The 15,139-nt window shown below is 34.4% G+C and overlaps 1 protein-coding gene and 1 non-coding gene across 2 annotated transcripts in view; both read left to right on the forward strand.

The window, feature by feature from the left end:
- Positions 1-15,139, forward strand: part of KPNA4 (karyopherin subunit alpha 4) — a 60,351-nt gene that overhangs the window by 32,105 nt on the left and 13,107 nt on the right. The window contains exons 6-12 of the mRNA XM_052637926.1: positions 2,220-2,315; positions 2,829-2,914; positions 4,406-4,492; positions 5,770-5,939; positions 6,054-6,098; positions 8,718-8,849; positions 12,269-12,397. Coding sequence (XP_052493886.1) covers positions 2,220-2,315; positions 2,829-2,914; positions 4,406-4,492; positions 5,770-5,939; positions 6,054-6,098; positions 8,718-8,849; positions 12,269-12,397 — 745 coding nt within the window. The remainder of the gene's footprint in view (positions 1-2,219; positions 2,316-2,828; positions 2,915-4,405; positions 4,493-5,769; positions 5,940-6,053; positions 6,099-8,717; positions 8,850-12,268; positions 12,398-15,139) is intronic.
- On the forward strand, positions 12,616-12,948 carry LOC128058533 (small Cajal body-specific RNA 7). Its single transcript, XR_008200499.1, has one exon. It is a non-coding gene; the product is annotated as a small Cajal body-specific RNA 7 (non-coding RNA).

Raw genomic sequence — 15,139 nt, forward strand, 5'->3', positions numbered from 1 at the left:
TGAGTTTGGGTGAACTCTGGGAGTTGGTGATGGACAGGGAGACCTGGCGTGCTGCAATTCATGGGGTCGCAAAAAGTTGGACAAGACTGAGCGACTGAACTGAACTGAAGGCTGCAAGGTGTTAAAATTTAGGACTCCTACTTATCATTTTACATATTTCTGTTGTAAAACCTGTGCACTCATATTTCAAAGGAAAAGCCAGAGAAACTTAACTACTGAGACATTTGTATTAATAAATAGCTTGGGGAAGACGTGGTTGTATCATAGTACAATATAGTGGTTTCTTTGTTAATATATGTAAGAATAATACCCTATGTTCTAATTATCAATAGGAAAGAGACACTTGAGCAAGAAATTAACTTGTTATAAAATTTTAAAGTGGAAAAAGACTTCACACCTTCATATAATATCTTACCCAGTGCTTTTGAGTCCCTTTTATGTTTATTAGACTTTGCTACTTTTGTATATTCACTGTAAATGGCCTAGAACAGATAAGGAAATTATAAGATTACAGTGTTGTCCACTACAGGTTAAAGAACTTATTAGAAAGGTCTTTGTTAATATAGGAAGAAAGTCACAGAAATTTTCATATCTCAAATAGCAAATTAATGTTAATAGGAAGAATGATTAAGAAATTAATACATTATGCTCACCATTGTCAGTGTTAATTGTAATATTGGAGCAGCTCTTCTCAACATGAGTTCTGCAAGATAATGAAAGTCGTAAGGCAGGGTATCTGAAAATAGTGTGTGGATCCCTAGGAGATCCTGAGACAACTTTAGGGACTGTTATTTTCACAATAATTATAAAAATGAATAAGATTTCATTTGCCATTTTTTAAAAACTGTGTTAGCATTCACATTGTTGCAAAATCGGCTGGGTAAATTACTGGCACCTTAGCACAAACCAAAACAGTGTCACCAAACTAATAATACATTGTATATATGGTATATACCATTTTGCAATCAAAGAAAAAACATCATTTCTCTTTAAGAATGTCCTCAGTGAAGTAGTAAAAAAGTTTTCTTTTATCAACTTTGAAACCTTGATTAACAAAGACTGGGTTAAAGACTGGCTTATTTCCTACTTTGTATAAAGAATTGTGCCATATATTATGGAAAATACTGTGAGGAAGCTTGTGGAATAATTGCTGCTCTATAAGAAGTTTAGAGGCTAATTGGGAAGACAAAACTATATAAAAAATAGTGATGCTCAACAGTAAGTATAGCTGTATGCCATGTAAATATTCTTGGAATTTAGAGAGAGTAGCTCAGATGGTTAAGAATCTGCTTGCAGTGCAGGAGACCTGGGCTGGAAAGATCCCCTGAAGTAGGGCACAGCAACCCACTCCAGTATTCTTGCCTGAATCTCTCCCCATGGACAGAGGAGCCTGGTGGCCTACAGTCCATGAGGTAGCAAAGAGTCTGACACAACTGAGCAACTAAGCATACACACACAGGTTGTATAGATAGAGTTTGAATAGACAGAAAAGAGAGCACTCCAAGTGTGGGAAGTAGGATTTGAAGGGCCTGCAAATTAGATTGAAATGTTGGGACAGACAACTGATCCTTGAATTACAAAGAATTAGTTAGACAAATAAAATGGAGTTTGTGGAATGTTACAAAGCTCAGTCAGGGAGTTTACATTGATAGGATAGTAAATTAGCAGCTATCACTTGGTTTATATAGGGGAATAACATTTCCTTTAGTTGTTGAGAATGTTGTTGAGCTTTTATGGTCTTTAATTTAGTGTACAGTGAAAGTGAAGTCGCTCAGTCGTGTATGACTCTTAGTGACCCCATGGACTGTAGGCTACCAGGCTCCTCTGTCCATGGAATTCTCCTGGCAAGAATACTAGAGTGGGTTGCCATTGCCTTCTCCAATTTAGTGTATAGAGTAGGATAAAGAATTAGAAACTGGTATCAGCTATAAACTTGTACCAGCACTTTTGTCCTAACTTAAAAGAAGTGGTAAAGTGTTCATGTCTTTATGGTTGTTAGAACCATATGTAATTGTTCATGTCTACCATTTTTCCTAATTATTAATAATTTCTGTGAATTTATCAATCAATCTTTTTATAATAGACAAAATTGCATTATGTAAATTTAAAAAGTAACTTTCAAGAAGAGTGTGGCAAATATTCAGGTTATTGTTATCAAACGTGAATTTGAATTTAATTGTTTCATTAAGTTTCATAAGGAGTATGTATATCTCTTACAGGAAGCTTTTGTCCAGTGATCGAAATCCACCAATTGATGACTTAATAAAATCTGGAATTTTGCCTATTTTAGTCCATTGTCTTGAAAGAGATGACAAGTAAGTACATTATTTTAAGGAATAATTTAGAGTGTGTCCTTTGCAGAAGACAACATTTTCTTAGTAGTTAATTTGATCTTCAGACGACAAAAAAAAGGGCTGTAAGATGGAGTTGAAAAGCCAACGTGAAAAACAATGTAAGATATGTTTACACCAAGAGAAGGTAAAGATCAAAAGGGAACTTGCGAGTGATATATTTAGTTAGCCTTTAAGCTTTGGAAATTAGTAAGATCTAGTTTATCCAGATAATACTTGAGAAAACTTTAGTTAGTAATGTGCAGGTATCTTAAAGAGTTCTTAATAAAAATAAGGACACCTTGAGAGGGTTATATGCTTTTTATACCAAAGAGATATTTTAAATAGTCACTGGAAGTTAAAAAATATGGGTTATATAGATCTTTTACCTCAAAATATTTGATACTTTTAAAATGCTGGAAGGGAGGAGTGGTTGGTAGATATTTTGGGCCAGTGTAGAAATTCCTGCTGTTTAAAACAATTTGTTTTTTTTTGTAGTCCTTCTTTACAGTTTGAAGCGGCATGGGCTTTGACAAATATTGCATCTGGAACCTCTGAACAAACTCAAGCAGTAGTTCAGTCTAGTAAGTTGGTTATTAAGAAACAAAATCGTAATTTTCCAAAAACAGATTATTTAAAACACTTAGTGCTTTTTCTGAAAGAATAGCACTATTAAATTATAAAATAATAATTTTGAATTCAGTAACACATAAGGCAGTTGAAATAAGCCAACTTAAGTATGTTACTTTGATCATCTTATCCCAGTTAGTGATATTTTCTATTTTATAAAGTAGGCCTTTGAGAGAATGGCTTGAATTTTTTTTTCATTGTTGTTATAGGATTGGTTGTTTATGTTCCAACAAATGTAATAATCACTGAGTTATGTTATTGTAACTTGAGTTATTTTCCATGAGTGTTACTTGATTCTGCTTCCTAGGTAGTGCTAGTGGTAAGAACCTACCTACCAATGCAGGAGATAGTAGAGATGCGGGTTTGATCCCTGGGTTGGAAAGATTCCCTGGAGAAGGGAATGACAACCCACTGCAATATTCTTGTCTGGAGAACCTGATGGACAGAGGAGCCTGATGGGCTATAGTCCATAGGGTTGCAGATAGCCAGACACAAATGAAGTGACTTAGCACACACTAAATAAAGAAATTCATAAGTTTAAGAAGGTATTTTGAAAATCCCCTTCAAATATATAAGCAGTATTCTTTGTCTAAGGGCTTCCCAGGTGGCTCAGTGGTAAAGAATCCACCTGCCAATGCAGGAGACACAGGTTCCATCCCTGGGTTGGGAAGATCCCTTGGAAAAGGAAATGGCGACCCACTCCAGTATTCTTGCCTGGAGAGTTCTATGGACGGAGGAGCCTGGCAGGCTACAGTCCACAGGGTCACACAGAGGCAGACAATACTGAATGACTAACACACACACACATATAAGTATACCTGCCTGATCTCTGTGTAGTTAAATAGCATTTTTCAAAGCAGTATAAGAAGGAAAAGAAAGAATGAAAGAAAAATGAAAGAATCATGTATTCAGTGCAGTATTATTCTGTTAAATGTCTCTCTGTATTTCCTTGTTAAGCAACAGAAGCATTTTCTGATTCAGAATGTCTCATGTGGCCAGGTTAAAGACCTGTGTGATACTATTTTACATTTCTGTATTCAAAAGTTATTTTAATTATTAGAGGGTTTTTTTCAAATTTGAAGATAATACTTACTCTATAAGGAATTAATTTTTTAAATTTAAATCCAGGTTTAATTGTGAATAAAGTTTTATCAACTTAATTTGATGTTTGTCTGTATGTTGAAGCTGTCATTTTGATGGTGACAATTTTGTCTGCTACTCAGAAATTTTGTACTACTGTTAGTCTAATGAAAATCATTTAATGAGAATATATTTTAGATATGTATATTTTTTTGATAGGTTCATTTCTTTTGGAATTTCAGCAAAGAAACAAGTTCAGTTTTCAATTTACAGTATTGTCAACTTTTTTTTTTCAATTTTTAAAAAATCTAATTGATATATAATATCTTCAGACTTAAATGATAGCATGTATTTTCTTCCTTCAGATGCTGTGCCACTTTTCCTGAGGCTTCTCCATTCACCCCATCAGAATGTCTGTGAGCAAGCAGTGTGGGCCCTGGGAAATATCATAGGTTTGTCTAAAACTCATAATGCTAGTCCAGCAATTGTTGTGATCATGTACTGTGTAATACAAATGCCTACTAGGAGTTGAAAAGGAAAAGCAGCTTCTTGTTTTCAGTTCTAGTTTTTATGGACTATTTTACAGAAATTATAGCTGTTTAAGTATAAACACATAGATTTTAGTACAGTAAAATATAGTAATGTTGTCCACTATTATCATGAGGTGGTCATCATACAAGTGTCTATATGACTGTCATATAGACAGTCTCGTTAAATGTTGACAACCATGATTACCGTACCTTTCTGATTTTCTCTGATAAATAATTGCAAGAAGAATAATTAAAGACAGCTGTAGTATTTCAGGAATTTGCTTTTTAACTACAACATTGTTTACCCAAACTCAAAAATTCAAAAAGCTGGAGAATGGAAAAAATCTGGGGTCTGAACTGTATTGTGTGCCATTATATTAAAAGTTATTTTTGCCACAGATTTTTTTTTGCATGGAAGTAATCAGCCTTGCTCTAATAAAGCTCTTCTTTATTACCCTTTTGGGGGCCAAGATGGAAGGTGAAGTGTGGTTAGTGCCCCACAGTTGTGAGTTTTCAGATGGGGAGATTTCCCTATAAACTGTTCTTGGCATACAATATATTGCTGTTAGGAATGCTATCATTTGTATATCCAGAGTCCCTTTATATCAAATTTTAGATTTATAACTATTAATAGCACATCTTGATCTTTGGTTTTTAATTCCAGTGCCATTATAGAATAAATGGCAAAAAGAACAAACATTTCATCTTCAAATACTGTAGACATAGTTTACATAGTTTAAGTGTATAGAGTAATTTATAGTCAATACTCTCTGTGCTTTGACATCAGGTCATCAGTATAAATTCTAGATATTTTTCTCTGTAATGGTATTCCCGTATATTTCTTTTTATAACATGAAGGTTTCTTCGAGTACCATTGAGAGAGAAGACAAAAAGCAACAATTCTCTGTTCACAAAGTACTTGAAAACCTTATTTAGGCTTCTGGCATTTAGATGCCATAAAAACATTTTATAGGTGAGCAGCATATAAACCTGAATACATGAATAATGTACAAAGGAAGTCTTAGTACCTTACGTTACACCTCTTGCCTCAAAGACCTAAAATGTGAGCTAGGTTAGTATTGTCTAAAACTGCTGCATATATCAAAATATATGGTTCAAATAAAATAAGCAGCATATTGAACCCAGTGCTTTATGTTTTCTTAATTACTTATTGTATTAATAAATCTTCCTTCCTACAGGTGATGGGCCACAGTGTAGAGATTATGTCATAAGTCTTGGAGTTGTGAAACCTTTACTTTCCTTCATAAGTCCATCTATTCCTATAACATTCTTAAGAAATGTTACTTGGGTTATGGTCAACCTATGTCGCCACAAAGACCCACCACCCCCAATGGAAACCATTCAGGAGGTAACAAGTGTTTTTTGTTTTGTTTTGTTTTGTTTTTTAAATTAAAGTAGATATTATTATGTGTGTAGTTTTATCTATGTGTATTTTAAAATCTATCCATTTCTCCCTCTTTAGATTCTTCCAGCTCTTTGTGTTTTAATTCATCACACAGACGTAAATGTGAGTAAATGCTTCCCATCATATATTTTTATGTGTGTATATATTTAAGGCTTCACCCTAGTTCAAGAGCTGTTTATACATAGTTTGGTATTTTTGTATTTACTCTGTGTTTACCCATATCACAAAATGTAAATTTCAAGTGAAGTCAAGCCTGTTATTTTGGTCTGGGCAGTAATGTGTGTGCGTGTATTATGTATTTGTTTTGCAAAAACTGATATTAGAAGTTGTTAAAGTTGCCAGTTAGTAAGCTCTCACAAAGATCATATCTTTGACTGTTCATAATCTTTTTATGAAAGCTCATTTTGACAGCTGGCCGGTGAGAGAAACACATACACCTAGTGGTATTATTTTTTGAAAGGTAAAAAAAAAGTATGTGTGCCTTTATGTATGCATTTGTATTCATATACCATTCTTAGACCAAAACATAAGCATCAGTTGCTCTTTAATTTCATTATTACTCTGTTAATTCATTTATAGTGACTTTGCTAATGGCCTCACTTGGTATAAAGATAATTCTTGAGTATCCAAACAACAGGGGGAAAAAAATCAGTGCAAACTAGATTTTAAACATAATAAATATATCCTGCTCATTCTTTCTAACAAAGAGAGCAAAGGAAAAAGCAACTCAGGAAGAATGAAAGAGTAGGAAACAGATCTAACTGCTTATAAAGTCAGTCTAGCCTTCCTGTGTTAGAGGAGCTAGAAATGTTACGGGTAAAAGGAAATCACATGGACAAAACGCATAGCAACCATCAGAAACTTGTGTAGGTCTTCAAAAACACAGTTTGGTATGATCAGTGTGTGACAGACTGCTTCAGTTTCTTAGGTAGTAATACCTTTTTGCTAAGATCTCTCTAAAGATATGGAACAATTTAAACTTCAAATTATACTACATTAAGTTAGAATTATATTATGTGCTTGACATTCATAGAGGAACATGATCTTTGCTTTAAAGATATTTTTTATAGCTCCAAATAGTCTAAGATCAGAAAACACACATGTAAGCAAATTTTGGTTTGGGGTTCTTATAGTCAAATTTTTCATATTTTATTTTAAAAGATTTCCAAGAAAGATTAATCTCAAAGTTTATATGTCTACTGGAAAAACCAGACATCTTGGTTGACCTTATTCAGAGCTGTATTGTGTTCTTTCCACTTGTTTACCCCAATCCATTTGAGATTATAACTCCATTTTTCTTCCTCTTGATATTATCTTGAATTTCCCAAGCCAGTTTGCATTGTTCTTTTTTTACTAGCATTAGTAATATTGTTTGCTAAATAATAATGTTTACTAAAAATAAAATCTTCTTGGGTTAATACTTAGGAGCAAGTTCTTAAATCAGGCCATCAAAGAAGTAAAAATAACTGAACAAAACTGTTTCCACAGACCATAAGTGAAATATTGAAATTACACGAGAGTTGTAATTAGTATACTTATCCATAGACTTAACTTTGCTGACACAGAAAGTGCATATGAAGTTACTTCTGTGAGTTGAAATTTAGTTGTCTCACATGTTTTGATACTTCCTTAGGTGTGTGAATTTTTTCATTCAATGTCTTCTTATTACATTAAAAAATATCCATAGTGCTTTCTTGAATTTCTGAAAGGAAAAATGACAAAGTGCTGTTTTCTTCTGGGGGCTTCTTGGATGTTATAAATATACCATTGATTTAGAATGTAAAGATTTCAAACTTCTTCTGGCTTGTCTTTTGACATAGAGTTCATATTCTAGAAAGGCTTTGAAAGTAAAGTTTCAGGCGTAATTATTTATTACTGTGTCTTTGTCAATAATTGCATTATTTAGCAGCTTAACAGTTGTTTTTCATACTTTGTTTTGCCATGACTTCTAATTAGGACTTAACATACAAAGATGAAACACAGTGGCCTGTTGTACTTTGAAATATAATCATAATGAGTTAATTAATTGAGATTTTTTTAAAAAAGTAGTTTGGCAGCTGATGTAAATTATAGTTTTGTGGTTGATTCATTGTTTTGTTTTCTTAAACTAGAACATGTTTTGGTTGCTTTTAATGTCTTTATCTGTAGCTATGGGAGACTTGCGCTATTTGGGAAGTTGCCTCTAGTTTTACAAAGCAAAGCAAACTGGTTGGAACAGATGAAAGTACTATAATCCTAATACTGGAGTGTTGGCTTTAGACCAACCAACATGTTACTGATGTGAGAACATCTTGAGTATATTCACCTACCCCAGATATTTTTAATGTGTATACATATAATGTTGGATACATATACTCTTTCCAGCTGTATGCATTTATCACAGTGTCCTTGGGCCTATTATCCCTCAATCTGAGCATTTGGGAAAGAGAATGTCTTTTTCTCATATTTTATGTGCTACATAGTATATTTGTATCTTTGTGATTGAGGAGTGGCTATCAGTCTGTGATTGGAATCATAATTAACCTAAATATCCTAAATATGACTGGAACATGAACATATTAATATAGACGTTCATAGTTGAAGACTAACATTCCAGTGATTTTAAGTGAGAGCAAACAGAAGAAAGAAGACAGTAGAACAATCAGAGGTTAGTCCATATGGTTAAAAATTTTTGAAATGAGAAAATATTCAAGGATTATTTGAATTTTTTTTGTTCATTAGATATTGGTAGATACAGTCTGGGCCCTCTCTTACCTTACTGATGCTGGCAATGAACAGATACAGATGGTAATAGACTCTGGAATAGTCCCTCATTTGGTTCCTCTTCTCAGCCACCAGGAAGTTAAAGTGCAGGTGAGTTTTTTATTAATAACATGCTACTATCTGCTTTAAACATGACATTTGAATATGGATAATATCAATAGTTAAGTATTTTTTAGTCTAATAATAACATATCTGTGATGGAAAAGAGTGAATTATTAGATCCCCATTTTAAAGAAGGAGAAAATGAGATATGATTACTACAAGAATATCCCTTTTCCTAGAAAAAAAAGCCAAGTTGACTTATTTGTAAATTACTGATCTCTAACGTAGAGCAGGGCAGTTCTTAAAGCAACTTGGGTAGCATCTGAAATAAGTATTGATGATTTTATTTTTCCTACTTTCCCTATTTTTCTTCTTTTAGTCTCCTACTCTTTGTTTTCCCCTATAGCTGTCCTTTTTTACTCTTCTACACTGCGCTTGGCAAGTTTAGTTAATGCTCAGCATCACTGGCACTGTGATAAAGGCTCTATACTGAAATGTGCTGCTTAGGGGCTTCCTAACTTGTATTCTTCCAGTTATTTAAAATCATTTTCTTTGATTTTTGTTTTATTGTATTATTTTAAAATCCTTCTGTAGAAATATCCCCAAAAACCTGCATCTAGAAAGAGCTAATAAAGAGAAGATGAGAAGTTCACATAGTTATAAGCAATAACTGTCAAACTACGGTGGTAAAGGGAAGTGCAGCAACCTCTCCCTGTCCTTCGGAAGTAAATAGCGCGTGCTTTAATCGTAGAATGACAAAGAACCTATAAACTACAATAATAGCATAAGGAAAACTGTTAACCAGATTCATTTTATCAACCTTGGCTAGATGATAAAATCAGGTGTGTGAAGCTTAAAGAAAAAAATTGGTTTCCCTTGCCCAACTTTCAGAATTTGTTTCAGTAAATCTGATGTATTTCCTAGAAATCTGGGCTTTAAAAAGCTCTTTAGGTTATTCATATGCTGTCAAAATGAAAACTCATCTCTAAAATTTAAAGCACTTTAAAGAAAAAAAGGAACACTTAGCTAAATTCAGAAATAATTGATTAATAGAATACTTTGTCATTTAGGGGTATTTGTAGTCTATTTTTAATATTCCTACTAAATTCTTACCATGAAGTTTGCATTTCTTAAGTGTGGTACTTACGTCTTGGTATAGGTTTTTGGTTTGCATTTTGTTTTTGTTTTTTTCTGAATGCATCTTCAGTTTTAATACTAGACTTTGAGAAGATAGTGCTTAGACTTTTACTTTAGCCAGCTCTCAAAGAAATTTAACGTTCTATACCTTGCCTGATAACTAATATAGATTTTGTAAAACTTTTTAAATTTTTCATGCCATAAATTTGGAATGTAGAAAGAATAATGTAATGAACTATGTAGGTTTCCTGTATATTTCTACTTCCCCTCCAGATTACTTTGACACAAATCCCAGATATTGTATAATTTCATCCAGCTTGCATCTGTAAGAAGTAAGCCTATTTTTTAACGTTCACAGTACCGTTAGAGCACTTACTAAAATCCAGTCAGTATCTGATTTTTACTTTTTGCCTCACTTTTTTTCACAACTTGACTAGATCAGTAGGTCTTCAAACAAGGTCAGCACATTACATTTAGTAGCTATGCCCTTATGTTTCTGTTAACTCTTCCTTTATTCTTTCCCTTATTAAATTTATTTGTTAAAGAAACTGGCTCACTACAAAACATTTTTGAAAGAAATTAAATAAGACCTAAATAAGTAGAAAGATACCTATGTTTGTGAATTGAAAGATTCAGTATTAGGGTGGCAATGGTCCCCAAAATTATATACAGATTAAATGCAGTTCTTGTTAAAATCGATATTTAAAATACAGTGGACCCAGAAATAGCCAAAACAGTCTTGAAAAAGGAATCAAGTTTAGGGACTTCTCACTTTAAAACCTGACTACAAAGCTAGAGAAAACAAAATTTTGTGATTCTAGTATAAGGATAGACATACAGATCAATGAAATAGAATCAAGAGTCCAGAAAGAAACTCATACATTTGTGATCAATTGATTTTCAACAAAGGTGCCAAGAAAATTCAGTGAGCAAAAACAGTCTTTTCAACAAGTGGTACTGAGGCAACTGGATACCCATGTATATAAAGGAATGAAGTTGGATCCCTATTTCACACCATATTTTAAAAAACTAAACTCAAAAATGAATCACAGCTATTATGAAATGAAAACAGCTATTATGAAACATCTGGAAGTATAAACCTCTTACAAGGCATAAATCTTCATAACCTTGAATGAGGCAGTAGTTTCTTAGATTTGACACTGCAAGAAGTCAAAGAAAAAATGCCCCCACCCCCCCAAAAAAATTAGACTTCCAAAATTTTAAACTTCTAAAGAGACCATCAAGGAAGTGAAGAGACAACCCACACAATGGAAGGAGATATTCACAGATCATATATGAAATAGGATTTGTGTCCAGAATACATGAAAAACTCTTAAAACTCAACAAAAAATGGCAACCCAATTCTAAATGGTTTTTAAAAAGTAATGTTTTCCTAAGAAGACATACAGATGGTCAGTAAGCACATAAGATGTTCAACATTGTTAGTCACTAAGGAAATCAATCCTGAATATTCATCAGAAGGACTGATGTTAAAGCTGGAACTTAAATACTTTGGCCACCTGATGCGAAGGACTGACTCATTTGAAAAGACCCTGATGCTGGGAAAGATTGAAGGTGGGAGAAGAAGGGGACAACAGATGATGAGATAGCTGGATGGCATCACCGACTCAGTGGACGTGAGTTTGAGTAGACTCCAGGAGTTGATGATGGACAGGGAGGCCTGGCATGCTGCAGTTGATGGGGTCGTAAAGAGTCAGACACAACTGAGCAACTGAACTGAACTGAATACAAACACAAATCTCTAATGTAAATGTCAGTAATGTAAATCAAAGCCACAGTGAAGTACCGCTTTATACTCACCAGGATTGCTGTAATCCAAAAGACAGTAACGTGTTGGCAAGAATGTAAAGAAAATATGATCCTCATACATTACTAGAAAGAATGTAAAATGGTATAGCCTCTTTGGAATATAATTTGACGGTACCTGGAAAAGTTAGACAGTCATTATATGACCCAGAAATTCCACGCCCAGGTGTATACCCAAGAAAACTGAAAACATGTGTTCACACAAAAACTTCTGTATTATCTTATTTTCTTTATGGTCATAATTATTATCTAAAGTTATCCTTCATACTTACTTGTTTATTGACCATTTCCTCGTACGGTAATGGAGGCTCCCTAAGAACTGAGGTTGTATCTGTCCTATTCACTCCTCTGTTTCTAAATCAGTGTCTGACACAACTTGCTGAAAAATATAGGTTGCCATGAATGAATGAAGATATTTCTCGTAGCCTGCCTAATACTCCTTTGTGTATAAGGAGTGATTCCTATAGAACAACATCATCTCATTAAATATTTTTATGTTTCAGACGGCAGCACTTCGAGCTGTAGGCAATATTGTTACTGGAACTGATGAGCAAACACAAGTAGTTTTAAACTGTGATGCTCTTTCACACTTCCCTGCACTTCTGACACATCCCAAAGAGAAAATTAATAAAGTAAGTATTTTTAAATACTGTTTAATAAATAGCATGTGAAGAAGTCATTTTCAATTATGAAATTATGTGGTTGAGTATCTTTCATATTTATTTTTAATATAAGCTGTCATTTAGACATTACGAGAAAGTAAGATATTTTACTCTTTATGATATGGACTGGTACATGATTTTCCATTTTTACAATAAACCAGTTGCAAACAGTGCAAACTTGGCTCTCCTGGAAATGATGAAATAGAGATAATTGGGTGTTAAATGTTGTATGATTAGAAAATTTTAATATCTAAGTTAAGTAATCTTAAGTTTAATATTTTTTAACTATCTGATAGTGTGTGTATGTGTGTGTGCATGTGTGTGTGCTTGTGGAGGCTATGAAAAGGGGGCACTGACTGGTGATGCTGATACTGGAGTGCATCTGAGGCTGTTGTAGAAGTGCATGGGTTGTTGATTACAACATTGCCTATGATTATAGCCCAGGAGCAGCTCACCTAAGTAGCCTAGCACCCTAAAATCTCTGACAGGTTCACTAAACGTGGTCCTGTGATCTGATCCAAAAGAGCCTTCTGCACATTAGGAGTAAACTTCTTTGCTAGTTTTTTAAAAGAGAGAAAATATTTCCTTTAGTAAATTCATATGTTTAATAAATTTATAAAGTTTGTAAATTATAGTAATATCCTACATAGGACACTAGGCAGACATTTTGTCTCATTTCATTCTGTGTTTTCAAGTGGCTTTTATTTTCTGTGAGGAAAAGCAACTTGTAATCCTCTTGGTAGCAGTAGTACCATTGTGGTATAAAGGGTAACATAAAAAGATCATTGAAGTAGATCAGTAAAGCCATTGAACATCTGAATCTGTTTTATCTTTGAGAGAGATGGTGCAGTGAATGAATGTTACAAATAAGTATACAAAAACAATCCATTGTTTCATTTTTGTGTGTTTCAGTCATCATGAATAATTGAGATACTCATCCGTTTTGGCTAGGACTCTTGATCAGAATAGAAGAGGGAATAAATAAGATTTGTGTTTGTATTCAGTTCAGTTCAGTTGCTCAGTTGTGTCTGACTCTTTATGACCCCATCAACTGCAGCATGCCAGGCCTCCCTGTCCATCATCAACTCCTGGAGTCTACTCAAACTCACGTCCATTGAGTCGGTGATGCCATCCAGCTATCTCGTCATCTGTCGTCCCCTTCTTCTCCCACCTTCAATCTTTCCCAGCATCAGGGTCTTTTCAAATGAGTCAGTTCTTCACATCAGGTGGCCAAAGTATTTAAGTTCCAGCTTCAACATCAGTCCTTCTGATGAATATTCAGGATTGATTTCCTTTAGGATGAACTAGTTGGATCTCCTTGCAGTCCAAGGGACTTTCAAGAGTGTTCTCCAACACCACAGTTCAGAAGCGTCAGTTCTTCAGCACTCAGCTTTCTTTATAGTCCAACTATCACATCCATATATGACTACTGGAAAAACCATAGCTTTGACTAGACAGACCTTTGTCAGCAAAGTAATGTCTCTGCTGTTTAATGTGCTCTCTAGGTTGGTCATAGCTTTTCTTCCAAGGAGCCAAGTGTCTTTTAATTTCATGGCTGCAGTCACCATCTGTAGTGATTTTAGAGCCCCAAAAAATGAAGTCTGTCACTATTTGCACTGTTTCCCCAGCTATTTGCCATGAAGTGAAGGGACCAGATGCCATGATCTTCGTTTTCTGAATGTTGAGTTTTAAGCCAACTTTTTCACTCTCTTTCACTTTCATCAAGAGACTCTTCAGTTCTTCACTTTCTGCCTTACGGGTGGTGTCTTCTGCGTATCTGAGGTTATTGATATTTCTCCCATCAATCTTGATTCCAGCTTGTGCTTCATCCAGTCCAGCGTTTCTCATGATATACTCTGCATATAAGTTAAATAAGCAGGGTGACAATATTCAGCCTTGACATACTCCTTTCCTGATATGGAACCAGTCTGCTGTTCCATGTCCAGTTCTAACTGTTGCTTCCTGACCTGCATACAGATTGCTCAGGAGGTAGGTCAGGTGGTCTGGTATTCCCATCTCTCTCAGAATTTTCCACAGTTTATTGTGATCCACACAGTCAAAGGCTTTGGCATAGTCAATAAAGCAGAAGTAGATGTTTTTTCTGGAACTCTCTTGCTTTTTTGATGATCCAGTGGATGTTGGCAATTTGATCTCTGGTTCCTCTGCCTTTTCTAAAACCAGCTTGAACATCTGGAAGTTCACAGTTCACGTACTGTTGAAGCCTGGCTTAGAAAATTTAGAGCATTACTTTACTAGCATGTGAGATGAGTGCAATTGTGTGGTAGTTTGAGCATTCTTTGGCATTGCCTTTCTTTGGAATTGGAATGAAAACTGACCTTTTCCAGTCCTGTGGCCGCAGCTGATTTTTCCAAGTTTCCTGGCATATTGAGTGCAGCACTTTCACAGCATCATCTTCCAGTATTTGAATTAGCTCAACTGGAATTCCATCACCTCTGCTGGGTTGTTACAGTTCATCAGTTCCTTAGTATTTGTTCAGCCAAACTTCTTTATAGTCTTAGTGCTTGGAACGTTTTCAAGAAGTTTTTAGAAGGTTAGTTTATTTCATTAATTTGTCCAAGGAAAAATACAGAAAAGGGGACAGAGAAATACAGATTCTGAAATTTTTAATTATGAAAGTCATTCCATAGTAAAAATCATTTGGTTATGGTAGTGAATGCTTTTTCCTAGTTCAGCTGCAGATTTTATTTTTCA

This window comes from Budorcas taxicolor, chromosome 1, assembly GCF_023091745.1.
Source record: "Budorcas taxicolor isolate Tak-1 chromosome 1, Takin1.1, whole genome shotgun sequence".
In the NCBI taxonomy this organism is placed as follows: domain Eukaryota; kingdom Metazoa; phylum Chordata; class Mammalia; order Artiodactyla; family Bovidae; genus Budorcas; species Budorcas taxicolor.